The following is a 20914-nucleotide window of genomic DNA, read 5'->3' on the forward strand; positions in this document are numbered from 1 at the left end:
TGATGATTTCTCTGCATGCCCTTTGTGTGGGAGCAACCCTCGGGCGCTAACGCTGTATGTCGAGGAGCTGAGCTGAGCTGTTCCTGTCCCATGAATGCTGGTGGATCGTTGCCAAATTTTTCTCTTTCCTCCCCTTTTCTCTCATTCTTTTTCTGTCTCCCCCCACCCCCATCCCCACCATATCCCCCTGAACCCCCCAAAAAAACCCCTTTGTCTTTTCTTTCTGAGCCTTGTAAGTGTAAAAGATGACTCTGATTTCGTTTTTGTCTCGGGAAAACTGCAAATAAATTATGAGGAAAAACCAACGATCATTAAAGAAAGAGGTGGAGGGAGGAGGCCAAGTGCATCCGTCCCTGCCAGGGTGCCCAGGGAGTGTTGCCCAGGTGTTTGTCCCAGTTCCCCCCAGGACGCCGCACAGAGAGGGGGAATAGGGCTACAACTGGCAAAGACAACTTTATCCCTCCGGCCGGTGCAGCTGGGGCATGGAAATGACCTGATCACCATGCGGGTACAGCCCGAGCCCAAGCTTTTCCCTTCCCAAGGAGGAGGAAGGGGAGGCAGGGAGGGCTGCTGGGCCCCCAGCAGGCGCTGAGACCCCCCCCCCAGCTGATGGGAGCAGGAGACGGGACTCTGAGGTGCAGGGAAGGCTGGTGAGCTCCCCTGCAGGCACAGGGACGTGGCTCTGGAAGAAGCTGCCCAGGAATGCAGCAAACACTCCCCCACCCAAGGAGCCTCTTCGTTTTCCCTCCCCACCCCCACTTCTCCCACCCCTCAGCTCACCTTTTGGACACAGAATACATAAAAGCCCTCTAGCCCTTGGGATGTGTGGGGGGCTGCTCCTGCCCCCTCAGCCCCTTGGGACAGCAGTGGGGGGCCCCTCCCAGTTCCCTGTGGAGGGGTTGTGAAGGCAAGGGGTTGCGTGGCCTGGCACCCCACGGTCTGAGCCTCCCCCAGGAACAGTGAGAGCAGGGGGGCTCTGGTGCAGACCCCCCTGCAGTCCCAGCCCAGTGCCAGCTTTGGTGTCCCCTCAAGGTGGACAACAGTCACATCAGCCCAGGGGACTGAGGAGCCCCGGCCCAGCCCCAGGAACCCCCTGGGGGGGGCTGTGGAGGGGAACGGAGGGCTGGTGGTCCGGAGCTGGAGAGCCCAGGCTCTGCGTCACATGATTTCACAGCATGAATTCTGCTTTCGGGCCTGCGAAGAGAAGGAAAACCTTCTGTAAAGCTTGCCACGGCTCCCTGAAGGTTTTGGGTGTCCCAGGACCACCCAACTGAGGTCCCACACAGCTCCCCTCCTGACAGAGGAGGCTGACGTGGCAGGGTCCTGGCCACAAGGCCGAAGGCTCATGGCAAGGAATGGACCCATCATCCCTCCCTTTGGCCAGAGCTGGCACTAGGAACCAGGGCATCCCCCCGCTCCCACCCCAGGGTGTGGGATGGCCCCAGTGAGGGGCTGGGGGGCTTTGCAGCCAGAATTGGGGCACCCGGGCTCCCTCCAGGCTCAAAGCCTGCAGGAACAGGGGTAATCCCTGCTTGGCACCCATTGCCATGCCCCAGGGTTTATCCATGGGGGTGACCCCTGGGATGATACTCCATCCACCCCCAGCTCCTTAGGCAGGGGGTAACTCCCTCAGGGTTCATCTGTGAGCTCCCAGCCCTCCCCAGCTCCTCAGGGAGGGGGTGAACCTCCACACCCACCGTTTTGTAGAAGGCTTTGGACTGTGCTCCGAGCACCTCTGATTTGGAGACCAGGTCATCCAGCTTCTCCCCCCGCTCCAGCAGTGACTCCATAGTGTTGTGCTGCCAGAGAAATGGGTGCTGAGCCCCAGTACTAGCCCTCCCCAGGTCCCCAGCAGGAGATGGAGGTGCCACCATGTCCCCATCCCACCTTCCCACAGCCCCCCCCAGCTTTGCAGCCCTGAGGGAGACAGGAATATGACTGGGGGCAGGAGTAGCAAAGCCCCCACAGGGCCACCAGGCAGGGAGGGGACGGGCATTTGGAGAGAGGGGGCAGAGCCCTGTGCTTGTGTCAGGCCAGCTGGGAAAAGCCCAAGAGGAGCACGGAGAGGGGTAAGGGGAAAAAGGTGGGGAGCAAAGGTAAAAGGGGAGAGGGAAGAGAAAAAGGTGGGGGAAGCGAAAAGGTGGGAAAGGGGAAAAAGGTGAAGAGGTAAGGAAGTTCCCACATCAAGGAGGTCTCCAGGAAATGGCCTAGGGCCACCCTACCCCTGCCCCACAATGTGTGTCCCCAGGGCCTGCCGGCTGTGCTGGCAGGACCATCTAGCCACGGCCCCATGTCCTCACCAGGATGATTTTGGTCTCATCCAGCTCCGCCTGCACTCGGGTCATCGGGTCGGCATCACGGGGGTTCTGGGGAGGAACAAACATGGCACTGGCACCACCATGGGGACACTGGGGTTCCCTGGGCACAGCACCACAGCACTGGGGTCCCAACACATGCCAGGTGTCCCCCACCTCCCACCGCCATCCCCAGGGCTGCAGGGAACACGGGAACCCTCTCTCCCACTGCCCAGTGGGCTCCCAGTGGTCTGCACCTGGTATTTGCTGAGGTATCCATCCAAGGCAGAGTAGCTGATGGTGGCGGGGGACCCCGAGGGCCAGTCCATCTTGCTGACCTGCCTGGAGAACTCATCCAGCACCTACCAGGTGAGGAAACAGCAGTTACTGCCCAGTAGCTGCACCTGTGGGGGCCACACTGGCCACAGGGGTTTGCTCATCAAAATAGGAAATTTTATGAAAGGGACCTGAAAGCTCATCTAGTCCCACCCTTTGCCAAGGGCAGAGACACCTTCCATCAGAGCAGGTTGCTCCAAGCCCCGTCCAACCTGGCCTGGAACACTTCCAGGGACAGGGCAGTCACAGCTTCCTGGGCAACCTGTGCCAGGCCCTCCCCATCCTCACAGGGAAGAATTCCTTCCCCTCTAACCCTGATTTGTGTCAGTGTGAAGCTGTTCCCCCGTGGCCTGTCTCTCCAGGCCCTTGACCCAAGTCCCTCTCCAGCTCTCTTGGAGCCCCTTTAAGCACTGGAAGGGGCTTTAAGGTCTGCCTGGAAACTTCTCCAAGCTGAACACCCTCAGCACTCTCAGCCTGTCTTCCTGGCAGAGTGGCTGGAAAGCTGGAAAGGACCTGAGGGTGCTGGTGACAGTGGCTGAACGTGACCCCAGGGGTGCCCAGGGCAGTGCCCATCCCTGTGCTGGCACTGCTGGGGCACCCTCCAGGGCTGTGTCCAGGGCTGGGCCCTCAACAAGTGAGACACTGAGGGGCTGGAGCACGTCCAGGGAAGGGAACAGAGCTGGGAAGGGGCTGGAGCAGCAGGAGGGGCTGAGGGAGCTGGGGGTGCTCAGCCTGGAGAAAAGGAGGCTCAAGGGGGACCTTCTGGCTCTGCAACTCCCTGACAGGAGGGGGGAGCCGGGGGGGATTGGGCTCTGCTCCCAGGGAACAGGGGAAAGGACAAGAGGAAATGGCCTCAAACTGTGCCAGGGGAGGGTGATGTTGGATGCTAGGAAAATTCCTTCCTGGAAAGGGTTGTCCAGCCCTGGCACAGCTGCCCAGGGCAGTGGTGGAGTCCACACATCGCTGGAAATGTTAAAAAAAAACAACGTGTGGATGTGGCACTTGGGGACATGGGTTAGTGGTGGCCTTGGCAATGCTGGGGGAATGGTTGAACTGGATGCTCTCAGAGGGCTTTTCCAACCAAAACAATTTCACAATTCCTTGAGAGGTGCTCCAACCCTCTGATCGCCTTGGTGACCCTCCTCCTTGATCCCTTTTGAACAAGCTGAGGGCAGAGACAGGAACCAACAGCGTTGGCGCATGAGGACCAGAGCAACGCCCACACTAGGCCAGGGTGGCCATCCCTGACTGTCCCCCATCCCCTGCACGTGCCACAGTGGGAGGACTGGTGGAGTGCCCCGGAGTAGCTCCTGGCCTGTGCCCTCACCTTGTCCAGCAAGGTGAAACAAACCCGCTGTGGATACTCGTTGTCTGCGATCACCACTCCAGCCAGCCCATCGTTCCGGACGTACACGTGGCACAGGTACTCTGGGAAGGAAATCCCTGTCACAGAGGTAGCAAAGGTCCCAAGCCCTCTCCAGCACCCACCACCGTCCATCCAACCCCACAGCTTCCCCCTTCCCCCCAGAACACCCTGGAAGGTGTCCATAGCACCCACATTTCTCATGATTTCATTAGGAAAGCAGGAAGGGCTCAACATTTGGGGCTCAGTCTTAAATTGTGCTGTGGTAGGTGACCACACCCAGGCCATGTGGTGTGGGACAGGACACTGATGTCCCAGGGCAGCCACAAGTAAACGAAAACTAGTGAGGCACTGAGTCTGACTTTTAATTTAATTAATAACAAGGCTGAGGTGTCATTAAAGAGGCTTCAGCAGCCAAATCCAGGCCGCACCCCACGCGTCCTGGGGTTCCAGAGGCATGTGGAGCGGGGCAGGGAGACTGGAATGTGGCGAGAATTTGGAATAGGGAGTGCAGACTTGCACAGTAAAGCTGACACAGCCACGCCCCAGGGGGGCCTGGGAAGCTGCCGGCAGGGGGGCTGCAGTCCAACAGCTCCAGGGGTCCCAAGGGAGGTAGGGAGAGCACGGACAGTGGCAGCAGGTCCCTGTGTCCCCTGGAACCTCTCCTGTGCTGGGCTGGGCTCGCATTTGGCTCAGCACCTCATGCCCTCAGTGCTGCTCACCCAGACAGTGGTAGTGGTGTGAATATTCCCAGACACGGGGCGGGCACAGGGCGGGCACAGGGGTTGCTCTCACCTTGCTCCTTGACAGAGGCCCTGCTGCCCAGCGCCGAGCGCTCCGCAATCAGCTGGCTTGTGAAGGTCATGAACTCCTGCACACTGTGGGGACAGAGGACCAGGATGGGTCAGTGATGGTAGATCATCTGTCCCACAGCTCCCCAGTGCGTGCGGGAACTGAAACCCTTCCCCACAAGCCCCCCTGTGTCTGGACAGTGGGGCTGTGGCTGAGCAGAGGATTTTACTTTGAGAAAAGGCTGGACCCTGCACCTATGCAGAGTGGCAGCCCCCAAACAAAGATCCCCAGCCACCACCCAGACCCCTCTAGATCCTCCCCAGACCCAGGGGAGCACCCAGATCCCTCCAGCTGCAGTGACAGACTTGTGTCCTTGGGCTGAACTTGCTTTATGGGGATTTAGCAGAAAGTAAAAATGCTATTGAACCTGGATCTGTCCAGCCAACACCTGGTGAGCAACTGCATCATGGCAATCATGGAATGTTTTGGGTTGGACTGGACCTTAAAGACCATCCAGTCCCACCCCCTTGCCATTCCACTAGAATCAAAGAATATGCTGAGCTGGAAGGGATCCATCAGGATCATCACATCCAACTCCTGGCCCTGCACAGACACCCCAACAATCCCACCATGGGCCTGAGAGCATTGTCCAAATGCTTCTTGAGCTCTGGCAGCCTTGGGGCCGTGACCACTGCCTTGAGGAGCCTGTTCAGTGCTCAACCACCCTGTGGGGGAAGAACCTTTTCCTGAGATCCAACCTAAACCTCCTCTGACTCAGCTCCAGCTGTTCCCTCGGGTCCTGTCACTGGTCACAAGAGTGAAGAGACCAGTACCTGCCCCTCTGCTGCCCCTCGGGAGGATGTTGAAGACCTCAGTGAAGTCTGACCTCAGTCTCCTCTTCTCCAGGCTGAAGAAGGCCCTCATAAGGTCCATCCAGACCTTCCTCATTCTTGTGGCCTCCTTTGGACACTCTCTAATGGCTTCATATCTTCCTTATATTGCAGTACCCCAAACTGCCCCAATATTGCAGGGGGTCAGAGCAGAGCAGGACAATCCCCTCCCTGGCCCAGCCGGCCATGCTGGGCCTGATGCCCCCAGGACACGTTGGTCCTCCTGGTTGCCAGGGCACTGCTGACTCGGGAACGACTGGCCATGGACCAGGACCCCCAGGGCCCTTCCTGCAGTTGCTCTCCAGCCTCTCATCCCCAGCCCACACACACAGCCAGGGCTGCCCCGGCCCAGGGGCAGAATCTGGCCCAGCCCAGACACTGACTGGACACTGGCTCTGTGGAGACTCCAGACCATTGAGGTCTTGGGTGCTGCAGAGAAAAGTCAAGCCCAAAGATTACTGAACATCCAGCTTCGGCAGAGAGGGAAGATGGACACCTTCCTCCTGGTCTGGGGATCTGCTGGCAGCCACAGCTCCCACCACTGTAATCCCAGAGTTTCATATTTAGATTGGGAAAGACATTTAAGACCACTGAGTCCAACTGTCTGACAGTTCTATGTGTATCTTCCAATGCATATCTTCCTCAAGAAAGACATCTCTTCCATTGGGAATACCGGGTTTATTTCCCAGTATTCCTGGAGGAACTGCCCACTGAAGACTTCATTCCGCCTTCCTGACCCCACCAAACTCCTTGGCAGACGTTCAGCAGATGTGAAGCACTGGCACAGCCTGAGCCTATGCTCCTGCCCAGCAGGTTCCACAGCTCCCAGGAGCCACAGCCCTGCTTATCCCAGATCCAACCCCTCAACCCAACTCCACAGCCTCAAAAAAGTATGGATATGTGGCATTTTAGCCCAAACTTCAGTTAAACACATCTTTAACATCAAACCTGGCCAAGCTCTCACAGCCCCTCCGAGCATCATCTGGGAATCAGCCCAGGACAAGCATCGAACCCCAGGAACAGCTGCCAGACCATCCCCCTTCTCAAACCCCTTCACTCTTCCCAAATTCTAAGACTTTTCTTTAAGCAAGGGAGCAGCCTGCTGCTGGGACAGCTGACAGCAAAACCACACTGGGAGCTTTCTCAGGATCTGGGAAAACAAGAGCTGCAGCTACATTTGGGATCAGAGCTGACATCAGGTGCTGGCACTACTCCACATCCCACTCACACATTTGACCAAGAAAGAGTTTTTTAAGACAATCTTAGTTCAGTCTTTCCCCTTTATCCTTGGAATTGCAGAACCAAATGTGCCTGAGGTTCCATTAAACTCTGGCATGGAAAATCTGGGTCCCAGAAGAATTTCCTAACTCCTTCACCATCTGGAGTGTGCACTGGGAAGGACCTGTTCGTTCCTGCTTTGTTTTACAGCTCCAGGAGGTCCTGGCTGCCAAGAGGACTCTCTGTGTGCCCAGAGGGGACAGTGGGACACCAGGAGCCTGGATCAGTGTTGGGGGCTAAAGCAGCTCACCTGAAGCTATTGGAAGAACCTGAGTGGAGGTTCGTGGGCTGGAAAAAGCTTCAAATGAGGCCAAACCCCTCCCCAAAGGTACCAGGGTGCAGGTGAGCCCGCCCAGCCTGGCACAGCCCAGCCATCCCGCCCCTGGGGTGATGCCTGCTCCCCAATTTCCTCACTGGTCTGCAGTGGACGGTTTGTGGGGTCAGACCTGCCCTGTGTCCCTGGCCAGGGTGGCTCTGGGGGCTTCACTGCACCCCCAAGGTCGACCCCTCACCCCAAGTGCTGACAGTAGGTCCCTGCTCCCCAGGGAGCGACTCCAGGGGGGTTATCCCTCAGGAAAAGCCTGTCACCGCTGCCCCTGCAGCCCCAGCTGGGCAGAAAACCTCCCAAAGGCTTCTGCTCCCCCAGCAGGGTCCTGCCCGAGCCACATGCCAGGGGCAATCCTCTCTCCTCAAACCCGTTGCAGAGGCTCCAGCCCCCCAGGACCCACCTGGACCTCTGGAAGAAGTTGAAGGTGGACACGTCATAGGCAGCTTTGAGCAAATGCACTTTTGGGTCACCCTTGTAAAGGACACTTAGGCTGTAGAGCCTCATGGTGGTGGTTCCCAGGCCTAGGGGAGAGGGAAGGGTTGGGGCTGGGGCCAGGGGGGCACTGGGACGCCCCAGACCTTCCTAGGACCTCCCACCCAAATCCCCCACTCTCCATCCTTTAAATGTCTCCAGGCAACCTGAACCCCCAACTCCTCCTGAGCCCCCTCTGACCCCCCACCCTGACCCCCAGCCCCAGCAGGGCCCCCGCCCCGGCCTAACCACACCCTGCCCCCCCAGTACAAGCCAGCCCAGTCCTCCCAGCTGGCCCAGTATAACCCAGCCCCCAGTATAACCTAGTACAGCCCAGTCCCCCACTCCACTATAACCCAATAAAATGCCAGCCACTCCACCCAGTATAACCCAGTACAGCCCAGCCCCTGGCCCCCAGTATAACCCAGCCAGTCCAGTTTCCCCCCGTATAGTCCAGTCACACCCAATACAGCCCAGTACAGTCCAGTCACCCCCAGTGTGGCCCAGTACGGCCCAGTCCCCGCCAGTACAGTCCAGTCACCCCCAGTACGGCCCAGTCACCCCCAGCATGGCCTAGTACGGCCCAGTCACTCCCAGTATAGCCCAGTACAGCCCAGCCCCTCCCAGTACGGCCCAGTTTCCCCCAGTAAAGCCCCACACGGCCCCCCGGGCCGCCCACCCGGCCCGGTACCGACGCTCCGGTCGTGGCTCAGCTCAGGCGGCGGCCGAACGGGGGCGATGGGCGCGACCCGGAAGTGGAACTGCGGCGACCGGAAGTGCACCAGCCCCGGTCGCTGCCACGGGGGCTCCTCCCGCCCTGCGCACGCGCCGATCTTGCCCCGCTCCCTCAGCTTCCCGGCCAATCAGTGCCCGCCTCCACCCTCCCGGCCTCTGCCGGGCGGCAAATCCGAGCCGCTCCGCGGGCGGCCGGCAGGGGGCGCTGTGCGGGGGGCGGAGGGGGCCCGGGGGACCCTCCGGGGGCGGCCCCGGCCCGGCCCGGCCCCGGGACCCTGCAGGGTGGGGACCTCTCGTGCTCTTCCTCGGCCCCGGGTGGGACCCACCGTGCGCTGGGGACCCCGCCGCGGTGGCGGGACCCCTCTCTGGGCAGGCCCCAGCACTGGGGTGGGGCTACCTGAGCCCTCTCGTGCCCCCAGGTATCCTCTGCGCAGGGGCAGGGGAGGTGCTGTGGGGTGACCCTGTGTGTCCCCCCGGGCCCTGCCGTGATAACCCTAAACCCTCTGCCTTCCCCAGAGCCCCCTCGTTCCCCCACGGAACTGGCACGACTAGCTCACCCCCCCCCCCCCCCCCTCGGGCTCCCCAGGGACCCTCCCCAGCTCTGTGTCCGAGGGGATGCTGCCACGGACCGACGCCAGGAGGTTTTTGGGGTGCACCCGTGACTGGGGGTGTTCCTGATCCCGTTGGGACCCCATAGGCCCCCCTTGCCCCAACACTGGGTTGGCGACACGGCTCTGGGGGTGACGGGGTGTCGCCACATCCCCGTCCCCAAATCCAGGGCCCGTTCCCAATCCGTTGTGACGCTCGGTGTCAATCCCAGCGCCCCCGGAGCCTTTCCCATCCTGGGGGCACAGAGCACTTCCCAGTCACCCTCGCCCCTGTGCTGTGTGCCCGGTCTCCATGGGAGCGTGCCCGTTGCCAAGCGGGCCGGTGGAGTGCTTGCCACCGCCATCGAGCCGTTGGTATGACAACGGGGACATGGGTGACCCGGGGCGTGGTGCTTCGCGTGACGGGGGACGGTCCCGGTCTCGCCTCGCCAACGCACCGGGGCGTCCCCGTGGGCTGCGGGAACCCACCGCGCCGGGCTGGGCCCCTGCGCCCTCACCGGCCCAGGGATTTATCGAGGGAGCGAGAGAGCGAGCGGGACAGCGTGAGCGGAACCCCCGGAGCAGAGGATGTGGGGTGACAGGGCTGAGCCCGCCGGGGCGCCGGGCCCCGCTCCTCGCCCCTCCGCTTGAGGCCTGGGGGGACCGGGACCCCCTCGGCGCGCGCTGCACTGGGGCGTCAGATGAGATAACGCAGCGAAAGTGGAGCATCCGCGTACAGAGCGAGGGACGGAGCTGCCCAGCGCCCGCCGGCCACCCTCAGGGACGGGGCAGGGGGCTCCCCCAGGCCAGGCACCGCGGTGGGGGGCACAGGGGCTGAGGGGGGCACGGCTTGGCCCGCAGCCCACCCCACCCCACCGGCTGCCCCCATGCTGGATCACCGAGCCAGGATGGAGAGCAGCAGGAAGGAGAAGGTGAGGCTGCTGCGGGACTGATGCCAGGGGGTCGAGAAGAACAGGCTGGGGGGCACCCAGGGGGTGTGGGGATCCTCAGCGTGGATCCTCACAGGGGGTTCTTGCCTTCCCTGGAGCGAGTGGCCAGGTGCTCCTGGCATCTCCCGAGGTTCCAACAGAGGTAGCTGGGAGGATGGCTGGCGGGGAGGACACCAGCTCCTGGGCATCCTCGGGGCAGCCTGACATGTCCAGGGAGGGTCCTGTCCCTGAGGTCACCCCCCCAGCATAGCACAGGCCCCACAGCACTGAGGGCTTGTGATGGAGCTGAGATCATTCGTGGGATGCTCTGCTGGGCTGGGATGCTCCCACCATCTTGGTATTGCCCTGGGCATCTTTTGGCCACAAGGCTGCATCTCTGGGATGGGATGGGGCCCATCACCTCCTTTGGCTGGTTGTCACTGTTGTCACTGAGACTCTCAGCAGGATGGTACATGGCTCATCCCCAGTCAAACACTGGTTGTTTGTGGGAAGCTGCTCCCATCTCTTCTCCAGATGGATTGAGCTCATGGGGCCATGCATGAGGACAGTGGAGACTTTCCCTGCTGCCAGCTGGGACATGGAGGGGACACAATATGTGCTGGGTGTAGCCGGCCACCACAGCCAGCAGCCATGTGGTTCCCAGCTCCATCCCCTTTGTGGGTTGCATTGGACCACACTGTTTCCATGGGAAGCTGAGAGCCGGATTCCGTCACATGGGAAGAGCCAAATCCAGCCAGGGAAGAGCCAAACCTGTTGTTTTGGAGGTGAGAGAAGGAATGAGTAGGGACACACGGTGGTGAGATGGAGAAATAAAATTTGGACCCTCAGGTGCCAGCCCTGGGACAGGGACCCTCCGCCTGCGGCAGATCCAGCATTCCCATAATTCGGTGATTAGCGCCGAATACCTTCAGCCAATGATCCAGGCAAGATGGCTGAATGCAGCTCCGTGCTTTTCCTGGCAGGATTTTTTCAATCATCCCAGGCTGAACATCTTCCAGGTCATGCTGGACCTCACCGTAGTCCTACCTTGGGTGACTGGCCCCATTCCGGGGTGTCCGGCAGCATCCCCCAGCCCAGAGGGGTCCATGCTGCAGCCACATCTCTTGGGCTCCTGTCTCCTGGCACCTGGGGGTCCAGGACTAATTAAGCCCCCAGGGTTCAGCACCAGGATAGAGGGGGAGGTGAAGGGATCCCACTCAGCTGTGGATGGTGGCTGAGGCCACAGGAGCCCTACAGGGCCTTGGAGATATTTGGGCTGAGCCCTCACTTGGGGGTCTGGAGGCTGAGGGACAGCATTGAGAGTCGTGTTATGAGGAATGGTCCCAATGTTAGGATACTCCAAACCACACCCCAAACCCTTTACTGAGCCCCCCACCCCAAAACCTGTTGGGAAACAGCAGCAGCCTTGAGGCAAACATCTGTCTGCTGGCCAGAGCAGGAGTGGGAGCGTTGGAGCCTGCCCGGAGCCCGGTGACTAATGAGCCCTAATGCTGTGGCTGCAGCTGGTGGAGCGAGCACCAGCTCTGGCTCCATCTGACAGCCGGGGGCCTGGCCCCAGCCCTGCTGCCTAATGGAGGCTGTGCCGAGCCCGGGGTTGCTACGGAAAGGATAAACACAGGTCCTGCCTGCCAGGTGCTTCCCTGGAGTGGGCCCTGCAGCTCTACCTGGCAGCGAGGCAAGGTGGCAATTCCCGAGAATCTTCCTGCCCACCTGCCTGCCCTCTGCCCCAAATCTGGTGGGTGGAAAATTGTACCTGTGATTCCTGGTAGGATACAGGGAGAGTGATGTTCCCAGGGGAACAAGGAAGACACCAGCATCTTCATCATGGAAGAGTCCTACATCCTTGGTGGGAGATGCTGTACTTCTCAGTGGCATGGCTGGAGGCACTCCTTGGTGGGAATGGCCCTGGGATTCATCAGGATGGAATGTCCCAGGGCAGTGGTTGAAGTCCTGCTGGAGTGATGCTGGCTTCTACACAACCATCCAAACAAATCAACTTGCTGATGGGGACGGCACAGGGACCCCAGTGCCAACCATGATGTCCTGCAGGCAGCACCGGGAGGGGACGTGGGGCCTCATGCCAGTCCTATGGGTTCCCTGGTGCATATGTTCACCTGAAGGAAGTAGAGCAGTGGGATAAGGCATTTTGGGGTGTCCATGAGCCAGTGGGGAAAACCAGGGTCGGGAGAAGGGAAACGTGGTTATTTCTTGCAGTTCAGGCCCCTGCACCCCGTGTCCTCCAGCCCTGGCTGATGCTGTGTCCCACACAGGTGGAGCAGATCTTGTCAGAGTTCCGGCTGAAGGAGGAGGACCTGAAGAAGGTGATGTACCGGATGCAGAAGGAGATGGACCGAGGTCTTAAGCTGGAGACGCATGAGGAAGCCTCTGTCAAAATGCTGCCCACCTATGTCCGCTCCACCCCTGAGGGCTCAGGTATGGCATCACTCCTGGTCCCTTGTGATACTCCCTCCCCAGACCCTGTTGAGCTCCATGCAGAAGGCTGAGCCCACCCCGAGCCCATTACCTTGTCCTCCCCTCCCCGGGTTTGCAGAGGTGGGAGATTTCCTGTCGCTGGACCTGGGTGGCACCAATTTCCGTGTGATGCTGGTGAAGGTGGGCGAGGGGGAAGAGGGGCAGTGGAAGGTGAAGACGAAGCACCAAATGTATTCCATCCCAGAGGACGCCATGACTGGGACGGCCGAGATGGTGAGTGGGGCACACAGGGCATCCTGTCCCTTCCCAGTCCCTGTCGACGTGCATGTTCCAGTGAGGACACTGGAGGGGACATTCTTCATCCCTCCCATCAGCAGAAAGCAGGGGGTGACCAGTCCTGGGGAACCCACGGTGGGGACGGGACAGTGCCAGTCTGTGTGCGGTGGGAGGGTGGTAACAGCCCCTGGCAAAGGCTGGGCCTCCTGTCTTCCAGCTCTTCGACTACATCTCCGAGTGCATCTCTGATTTCCTGGACAAGCACCAGATGAAGCACAAAAAGCTGCCCCTGGGTTTCACCTTCTCCTTCCCTGTGCGGCACGAGGACATTGACAAGGTGAGGGGGTGGCTGGGCAGCACGAGGGCTCAGGGGTCCCCAAGCACCAGCTACATCCACAGCCCCATTTTGGTCTGACTCCCATTCCAGGGCATCCTCCTGAACTGGACCAAGGGCTTCAAAGCTTCCGGCGCAGAAGGGAACAATGTGGTGGGGCTGCTGAGGGATGCCATCAAACGGCGAGGGGTGAGAGGGTCGGCTGTGCCGGTACCACCGCGGTGGGGGGACCCCGGCACTCCTGGCTGTCCCTGCGATGGGCTCACTGAAGCCCAGCTTTGCTGCAACAGGGCTGCTGGAGCCTGGTGTCCCCAGGAAGGGACCACTGGAGCCCCGTTATCCCCATGATGGGGCCACTGGAGCCTGGTGTGTCCCCAAGAAGGGCCATTCCATGCGTGTGCACACATGTGCAACATATGCCCACATCCTCACCCTTGGGGACCCTCTACCCCAGACCTGCCTGCTGCAGGACAGCCCAGCCCCCTATGAGCCTCCAATGGTCCCTGTCCTGTCCCCAGGACTTCGAGATGGACGTGGTGGCGATGGTGAATGACACGGTGGCCACAATGATCTCCTGCTACTACGAAGATCACCGGTGCGAGGTTGGGATGATTGTGGGTAAGACGCCCCTTCTGCAGGGACACACGGCCAAGGAGGGGGGACCATCCCCCGGCCCTGCTCCCCTGCTGCTCCCCCCGGCCCTTTGGAGGAGCACACCAAGGACAAGGGGGTGGCAATGGCACCCTGCTGAGGCCTCTGGAGTTTGGGACACTCGATGGCATTGTCTGTCCCCAGCACGGTGGTGGGAGTGCCTCAGGAGTAGAAAGGAGGTAGTCACCATAACAGGGCTGGTCCCCAAAGCACAGCCCTCCCCCCAGGCTGCTGGTGGCTGTGGCACCTCATTGTGGGAGACCCATGGCAGGTGGCTGGTGTCAGGGAGCCGGGTGGTGGGGATGGCTTTGAACCCTGCAGGGAGCAGCCCCCCGCCTCTCCCAGCCCCCTGCTATCTTTAGTGCCATCAGCCACGTGCCATCTGGGCTCCGTGTCCCCTCGCCTGGGTAAACACGTACTGGGATGTTTATCAGCTCCTTGGGGCTGGGCTGGCCTCAGCACAGCACCCGGAGCCCCTGGGACCCTGCTGTGGGGACAAGCGGCCAGCCAGGGCTGTGGGGGCTGAGGGGGGGGCAGGATGACCATCGCTGTCACCGCAGGATGGGGGCATGCAGCTCCGAGCACAGCCCCCAGCCACGATCTCGGTCACCGAGTCCCGGTGCTCATGGAGCAGCAGGGGCCAGCTGTTCGATTTCTTTACTCTGAAATGAGGTCTAGCATGGAAACATGAAATTGTTTGGGTTGGAAAAGCCTCTGAGTTCATCAAGTCCAACCATTCCCCCAGCACTGCCAAAGCCACCACTAACTCATGTCCCCAAGTGCCACATCCACAAGTCAGTTAAATCCCCCCAGGAATGGGGATTCTACCACTGCTCTGGGCAGCTGTGCCGGGGCCAGAGAGCCCTTTCCATGAAGAAATTGTCCCAACGTAAACCTCCCCATGTGCAACTTGAGGCCGTTTCCTTTCTATCCTTGGAGCAGCTTGGTCTAGTGGAAAGTGTCCCTGCCCATGGCAGGGAGTGAAACGAGATGAGCTTTAAGGACTCTTTGAACCTATACCATCCCATGGTTCTATGATTTGATGAGTCTATTGCATCCCAATGCTGGGTGGAATAGGGATAGAGATTTGGGACCTATGTAGTAAGTTCCCAACCATCCTTGGTTCCAGCTTCCATGAAATCACAGAATGGTTTGAGTTGGAAGGTACCTTAAGGATCATCAAGTTCCCCGCCATGGGCAGGGACACCTTCCACTAGCCCAGGTTGCTCCAAGCCCCTTCCCGCCTGGCCTTGAACACTTCCAGAAATGGGGCAGCCACAGCTTTTCTGAGAAACATCACCTGCCACCCTCACAGAGAAGGATTTCTCTGCAATGTCCCATATAAATCTTCCCTCTTTTAGTCTAAAACCTTTCTCACATGTCCTGTCACCTCTGGAGCCAGCCCTGAAGTAGTTGTAGACCATGGTGCCACATCACCAGGCTGAGGAATGTCCCTCACAGGTTCAGGAATGACTCCACGCAGGTCCCAACCCCCATCCTGGCACATCTCTGGATCTTCTCCAGTTCCCCCCCATTGCTCCAGAAGACTATCCCAGCTTTATCTCAGTTGGGATGGGAGGGCCGTGGTGGGGGGGGTCACTGTTCCTCCGCCACTGGCCCTGTCCCCGGTTCCTGGCAGGGACGGGCTGTAACGCCTGCTACATGGAGGAGATGCACAACGTGGAGCTGGTCGAGGGCGATGAGGGGCGAATGTGTGTGAACACAGAGTGGGGGGCCTTCGGCGCCTCGGGGGAGCTGGACGAGTTCCTCCTGGAGTACGACCGCGTGGTGGACGAGACCTCCCTTAACCCCGGTCAGCAACTGTAAGGAATAGGAGAGATCCAGTTCCTCTGGGTGTCCCCCCGGCCCCCTGCCACGCTGGGCTCAGCCCCCCGGCACGGAGGTCCTTCACCCCAGGCTGTGCCCACGTGCAGGGACACAGCTGGCAAGGAGGGAGGAAGGAAAGAGGGGGTGCCGCGTGATGTGGCCCCCCAAATCCCAGCCCTGACACCGCCCCTTCGCCTGTGTCCCCCCCCAGGTACGAGAAGATCATCGGGGGAAAGTACATGGGGGAGATAGTGCGGCTGGTGCTGTTGAAGCTGGTGGATGAGAACCTGCTCTTCAATGGGGAGGCCTCTGAGAAGCTCAAGACCCGCGGGACCTTCGAGACCCGCTTCATGTCCCAGATCGAGAGGTGCGAGGCTGGGGAGCGGCACCCCCAAACCAGCCTGCCAGGCTGCACCACGCTGGGGGTCTGTGCAGCCAGTCCACACGGCTCCAGGTGCTGTCAGTCTGTACCAGGCTGTCCCATGTGGGGATCCCCCCGTTCCACCACACCATACCGGTCTGCTCTGCCTGCCTCATATTGGGGTCCCTTATCCCATCACCCCACAGCAGCCTGCTCTGACTGTGCATGTTGGGGTCCCTTGTCCCATCAGCCCACATCAGGGTGGCCCACATCCAGGTCCCTCTGTCCCATCACCCCACACCAGCCTGTTCTGACTGACCCAATTGGGGTTCCCCATCCTGACACCCCGTACAACTGCCTCATAATGGGTTTTCCCTCAACATTTCCCGCTGACCCCCACTCTCCCCTCACCCCAGCGACTCCGACGACCGCAAGCAGATCTACAACATCCTGTCAGGCTTCGAGCTGCTGCCATCACGGACAGACTGCGAGATTGTGCGCCGGGTGTGCGAGAGCGTGTCCACGCGTGCCGCCCAGATGTGCTCGGCTGGGCTGGCTGGCGTCATCAACCGCATGCGCGAGAGCCGCAGCCAGGACACCCTCAAGATCACTGTTGGCGTTGACGGCTCCGTCTACAAGCTCCATCCCAGGTGGGGATCTCCAGGGCCTTCCTGCCATCCTCCTCCTTCAGCCCCCATTTGTCACCCTGTTTCTGACCCCGTTTTCCCACTCTCCAGCTTCAAGGACCACTTCCACGCCACAGTGCGGCAGCTGACACCCGGCTGCGACATCACTTTCATCCAGTCGGAGGAGGGCAGTGGGCGCGGGGCCGCCCTCATCTCGGCTGTGGCCTGCAAGATGGCCTGTATGATGGGGCAGTGAGCCGGACTCGGGGGGCGGCGGGGGGCCGGTGGTCCCACTCGGAGCGCTGTGGGAGCAGACACAGGTGCAGAAAAGAGGTGGCTCCAGCCCCCCAATAAACGGGGTATGTGTGGACTTCTCTGGGGCCGCTTGGGCCAGCACTCCTTCTGTCCCCCTGTGCTGGCAGGGAGACCCACGTGGGGCTGCCCCACACATATGGGGCAGCCGAGGCGCTTCCCATCCCCTCGGCCCCCCACATCCTTACCCAGCGAGGGGGCTCTGACACACCCAGCTCCTTTGCTGGGGGAGAGCCCCCCAGGGAGATTGGGAGATAAGGGGCTCTTTATGGGTACTTGGAGGTTGGGGTGGAGGAGCCCCCCACCAGTGAGCCCTGGGGTGCAGAGACTGACCAGAGCGCACCAGAGCTGGGCCAGTTGCAAGGGTGAGGGGTGCATTTTGGGGGGATCCCCTCCAGCCATGGCCCCACAACAGGGTGGGGAGTGGGGCACTCAGACCCCCCAAACTGGGCATAACAAGGCTAAATCCCACTTCCACCAGCAGCAGCACCCCAAAACCCTGTGGGTCCCAGCTCACTCTGAACAGAGGGGCACACAGGTGCCCTCCGGGGCTTTTCCATGCTCCAGGGTGCCACTGCTCAGTCCCTTCCCGATTTAGCTTGGGGCAATAAGGGGGGGGATAAAAATCAGGGTCCAAGGTAGGGTGGTGGGGTTCCCTGAAAGGTCTGGGGCACCCCAGAGATGCGAGTTCACCAAGGGTTTGGGGCAGTGTTAGGTCCTCTCTGGGGGTCGAGGGCACCCCAGGGTGTTGGGGTCCCTCGAAGGATCTGGCAGTACCCCAACATGTGGTTGGGGTTCTTGAAGGCTCTGGGGTTGTGGTTCCCTGAAGGCTCTGGGGGCAACCCAGTTTTGGGTCCTCCTGAGAGTCTGGAGCACCCCAGGGTGTTGGGGTCCTTCTGGGATACCCTAGGGTGTTGGGATCCCTTTGGGGGTTTGGGGCACCTCATGGTCTGTGACTCAGGGTATTGGGGCCAGCCCTGGGTGTCGGGCCACCCCATGTTATAGACCATCTTGGGGGCCCAGGGACACCGTGGAATATTTGGAGCCACCTCAGGGGTCTCTCCCATGTCACCTTGGGCAATAGGGGCACCCCAGGATGTAGGGACATTTCAGTGTGTTAGGGTCACCCTTGGGCATCTGGGGCCACCCCGGGGGGCTGGGACACAACAGGGTGTGGGGCCAAACCAGGGGTCTGGGGCTACTGTGGGGTCTTGGTGTTCCCCCAAAGCAGAGGGTCACCCCAGGGCTGCGGGGACACCCTGGAGGGCTGGGAACATTGGGGACACTGGAGGAGTCTGTGTCACCCCAAGGGACAAGGCCACCCCAGCTGTGCCACCCCTGAAGCCTCCAGACCCACAGGTGGCACTGGGATCCCCACGACCCATTGGAGGAGGGAAGGGGATCCCTCTGCTCTGATCGGCTGCAGCCCTCAGCCAGCAGGATTCCCCATTATTTGATTGGCTGCAGCCAGCAGCAGCTCAGGCTTCCTGTGCTCATTGGCCATGGCCAAAAGTGGATTCCCTGTGCTCTGATTGGCTGGGGCTGATGAAGGGATTCCCTGTGCTCGGTGGGGACAGTGCCAGTGCCACATGTTGGGCACAGTGAGGATGATCCCAAGCCAGTGGCAGTGCCAGTGGCGAGCTGGTGCCAGTGCCAGTGCCAAGTGTGTGAACAGATGCAGTGCCAGGCATGGGGCCGTGCTGGTGCCCAGGGAGGGGACAGTGACAGCTGGGGCCACTCGAGTGTGCAGAGGGAACTGCTTGCTACACCCCCCAAGGGACAGCCATGCGACTGCTGGCACCTCCAGTGTCCCCTCTGCCCTGCTGGTGCCAGGCCAGGGCCAGTACCAGGTGCGTGCCATGTGCCCTTGTCACCAAGTCCCCCAGGGGCAGAAAAATGTGAGACACACAGCCAGAGGAGGGACTTTATTGTGGGGGAGGGGATGTTGGGGCTGGGGGGCATCAGGGGCTGGGACGACACTGGGGTTTGTGGGGCACTTGGGGCTGCACCCTGTGGAGACAGGAAAGAGCAGGGAGTGAGTTGGGGGCCAGTGGAAGCAGTTCCTCCAGCCCTCCCCCTGCTCCAGGACACATTCTGGGGTGCTCTAGCTCACTCCCATCCTACAGGGGGGCAGCAGAGAAGGCACAGGACCTCCAACCACTCCCCAGGCAGGTGTGGGGTGCAGGGTGTGGGATCAGGCTGTGGGGTGCAGGATGTGGGGTACAAAGTATGGGATTCAGGGTGGGGGATGTGAGATCAGGATCAGGATATGGGGTGCAGGACACAGAGTGCAGGATCAGGGTGTGGGGTGCAGGATACAGGGTACAAGACACAGGGTGTGGGAATGGGATGTGGGGTGCAGGATTGGGATGTGGGGTGCAGGATCGGGATGTGGAATGCAGGACATGGGGTGCAGAATCAGGATACAGAGTGTAGGATCAGGGAGGTGTAGGATCAGGATGTGAGGTGCAGGATCAGGGTGTGGGGTGCAGGATCAGGACATGGGGTGAAGGACATGGGCTGTAGGATCAGGGTACAGGCGGGCACTGACCATGCTCAGGCCTTGCAGATGCCCATGGTGGTGCAGATGTCCCGGGGCGTGTCCCCGTTCTGCAGCCCCTGGCTGATCTGGTCCTGGTACTGGCTCACCAGCTTCTGGCACTGCCTGCCCAGGAACCGGCCCAGCAACCGGCAGCCCTTCTTCAGCGCTGCTGTCACTGCAGCCTGCCATGGCCATGTGGGTCAGGGGGCCGTGGGCAGATGGCCCCTGCCCCAGCCCCCCAGGCCCCTGTCACCCCTCACCTCGTCAGGGTCATCACCCGCCAGCGTCTGTATCTTCTTCAGTGCCTTGGTGCACAGGCTGCACTTAATCCTCCGGCCCCGCCCCACGTCGTCCCTGTCGGCCTCGTCCCCACCGCCCCCCTGTGGGGACACGCAGACCGTCAGGGCTGCCCGGACCCCGGGCGGCCCTGGCAGGAGTGGGGGGTGGGTGCTCACCAGGGCCAGGCTGTCCCAGAGGTCCTGGCGCTGCCGCTCCTGGCTGCAGCGTGTGGCCATGGCCGTGTCCTGGCACGGGGACGTGGGGTCACCCTGGCAGGGCAGGGGGGCCACAGCCTGTGCCGCTGCATGGGGACAGAACAGTGAGCGTAGCCATGGGCTGGGGGCCTGTCAATGAGCTCCCCGAGGCCCCCAAGGGTGCCCAGAACCCTGAACCACCAGCCCCAGGTGCTTAGCACCATCCCCACGACCCCTTCTGCCTGTCCCCTCGTCCTCCCTCCCCCATTCCTGGATGCCTGTCCCCATGCCGACCCCATCCCTGCCACCCCCAGGTCCCCACGCAGACCCTAGTCCCCCAGGCGCAGCCATCCAGGCTGTCATTCCCGCTGTCCTCAGGTGTCCTCTGTCCCCCCACCCGGGGGTGACCATCCCCCGTGGAAGGCAGAAGGGTCCCCGTTACCTCTGACCACCACCAGCACCAAAAGAAGGGTCGAGCTTTTGGCAGCCATGTCGAACCGCTGAGGGGGTGGCAGTGGGTGACAGCGGGTGACAGCGGGTGACAGCCTGTGTCTGGACACCTTTTATAGCAGGGCCATGGGCTGCAGGGGCGGGGAGGCCAAAACCCCAAACCCCCTTAAAACAGAGCATCGCTGTTCCCCAGAGCCCTTCCTGCCTCACACCTCCGCCCCTGCAGGAAGGGGACACCGGGGGGCCCGGGGGGGATTCGGGGTAACACGGGGGGGTCTGGGGGGAACACGGGGGGCTCAGGGGCCCCCACCCCGCCAGCTGCAGGAGCAGGGGAGCTGCGGGGCTGTGCGGGGACACACGAGGGTATCCCGTGAGCCCCCAAAGTGTGGGGCAGAGGGGTGTGGCCAGACTCCCGTGGGCTCCATCCCAGGGTCCCCTTCGTCTCGTCCCGGGCTCTGACTGGAGAGTCTCGGGGCTTGGGCTCAGTGTCCCCCCGGGCTCAGTCTGGCGTCCCCTGTGGGGGTCGGTCCCGCTGTCCCTGTCACCGATGGTCCCGGTGCCCCCGGGGGTGTGCCCCCCGCGGTTGCCATGGCGATCGCAGATGT

General features: G+C 61.2%; 3 protein-coding genes across 6 annotated transcripts; 1 reads left to right on the plus strand and 2 right to left on the minus strand.

Moving 5' to 3' along the window:
* Positions 1 to 433: 433 nt before the first annotated feature.
* YKT6 (YKT6 v-SNARE homolog) lies at positions 434 to 8573 on the minus strand. Its single transcript, XM_032712523.1, has 8 exons — positions 8444 to 8573; positions 7682 to 7802; positions 4789 to 4871; positions 3958 to 4058; positions 2552 to 2656; positions 2301 to 2366; positions 1698 to 1799; positions 434 to 1194 (listed from the first exon to the last, which is right to left on the minus strand). The coding sequence occupies exons 2-8, from the start codon at positions 7783 to 7785 to the stop codon at positions 1159 to 1161; spliced, it is 597 nt and encodes a 198-aa protein (XP_032568414.1). The 5' UTR covers positions 7786 to 7802; positions 8444 to 8573; the 3' UTR covers positions 434 to 1158.
* Positions 8574 to 8891: 318 nt separating this feature from the next.
* Positions 8892 to 16906, plus strand: GCK (glucokinase). Of its 2 annotated transcripts, XM_032712776.1 has the most exons (10): positions 8892 to 10006; positions 12295 to 12457; positions 12576 to 12730; positions 12951 to 13070; positions 13161 to 13256; positions 13586 to 13685; positions 15358 to 15541; positions 15757 to 15912; positions 16323 to 16556; positions 16644 to 16906. In XM_032712776.1, the coding sequence occupies exons 1-10, from the start codon at positions 9962 to 9964 to the stop codon at positions 16786 to 16788; spliced, it is 1398 nt and encodes a 465-aa protein (XP_032568667.1). In that variant the 5' UTR covers positions 8892 to 9961; the 3' UTR covers positions 16789 to 16906. The 2 variants fall into 2 exon arrangements, with proteins under 2 accessions (XP_032568667.1, XP_032568668.1); XM_032712777.1 differs by lacking the exons at positions 8892 to 10006; positions 12295 to 12457; positions 12576 to 12730; ... (1 more) ...; positions 13161 to 13256; positions 13586 to 13685 and having other exon boundaries at positions 15422 to 15531.
* A 1848-nt stretch (positions 16907 to 18754) lies between these two features.
* Positions 18755 to 20889, minus strand: LOC116799559 (saposin-C-like). Of its 3 annotated transcripts, none has more exons than XM_032712788.1 (5): positions 20302 to 20889; positions 19842 to 19966; positions 19647 to 19757; positions 19396 to 19568; positions 18755 to 18854 (listed from the first exon to the last, which is right to left on the minus strand). In XM_032712788.1, exons 1-4 carry the CDS (start codon positions 20348 to 20350, stop codon positions 19401 to 19403), a joined length of 453 nt encoding a protein of 150 aa, XP_032568679.1. In that variant the 5' UTR covers positions 20351 to 20889; the 3' UTR covers positions 18755 to 18854; positions 19396 to 19400. The 3 variants fall into 3 exon arrangements, 2 of the variants coding, with proteins under 2 accessions (XP_032568679.1, XP_032568678.1); XR_004361079.1 differs by lacking the exon at positions 18755 to 18854 and adding an exon at positions 19028 to 19043 and having other exon boundaries at positions 19272 to 19568; XM_032712787.1 differs by having other exon boundaries at positions 18755 to 19568.
* Positions 20890 to 20914: the final 25 nt, after the last annotated feature.

Source organism: Chiroxiphia lanceolata, chromosome 28, assembly GCF_009829145.1.
Source record: "Chiroxiphia lanceolata isolate bChiLan1 chromosome 28, bChiLan1.pri, whole genome shotgun sequence".
NCBI lineage: Eukaryota > Metazoa > Chordata > Aves > Passeriformes > Pipridae > Chiroxiphia > Chiroxiphia lanceolata.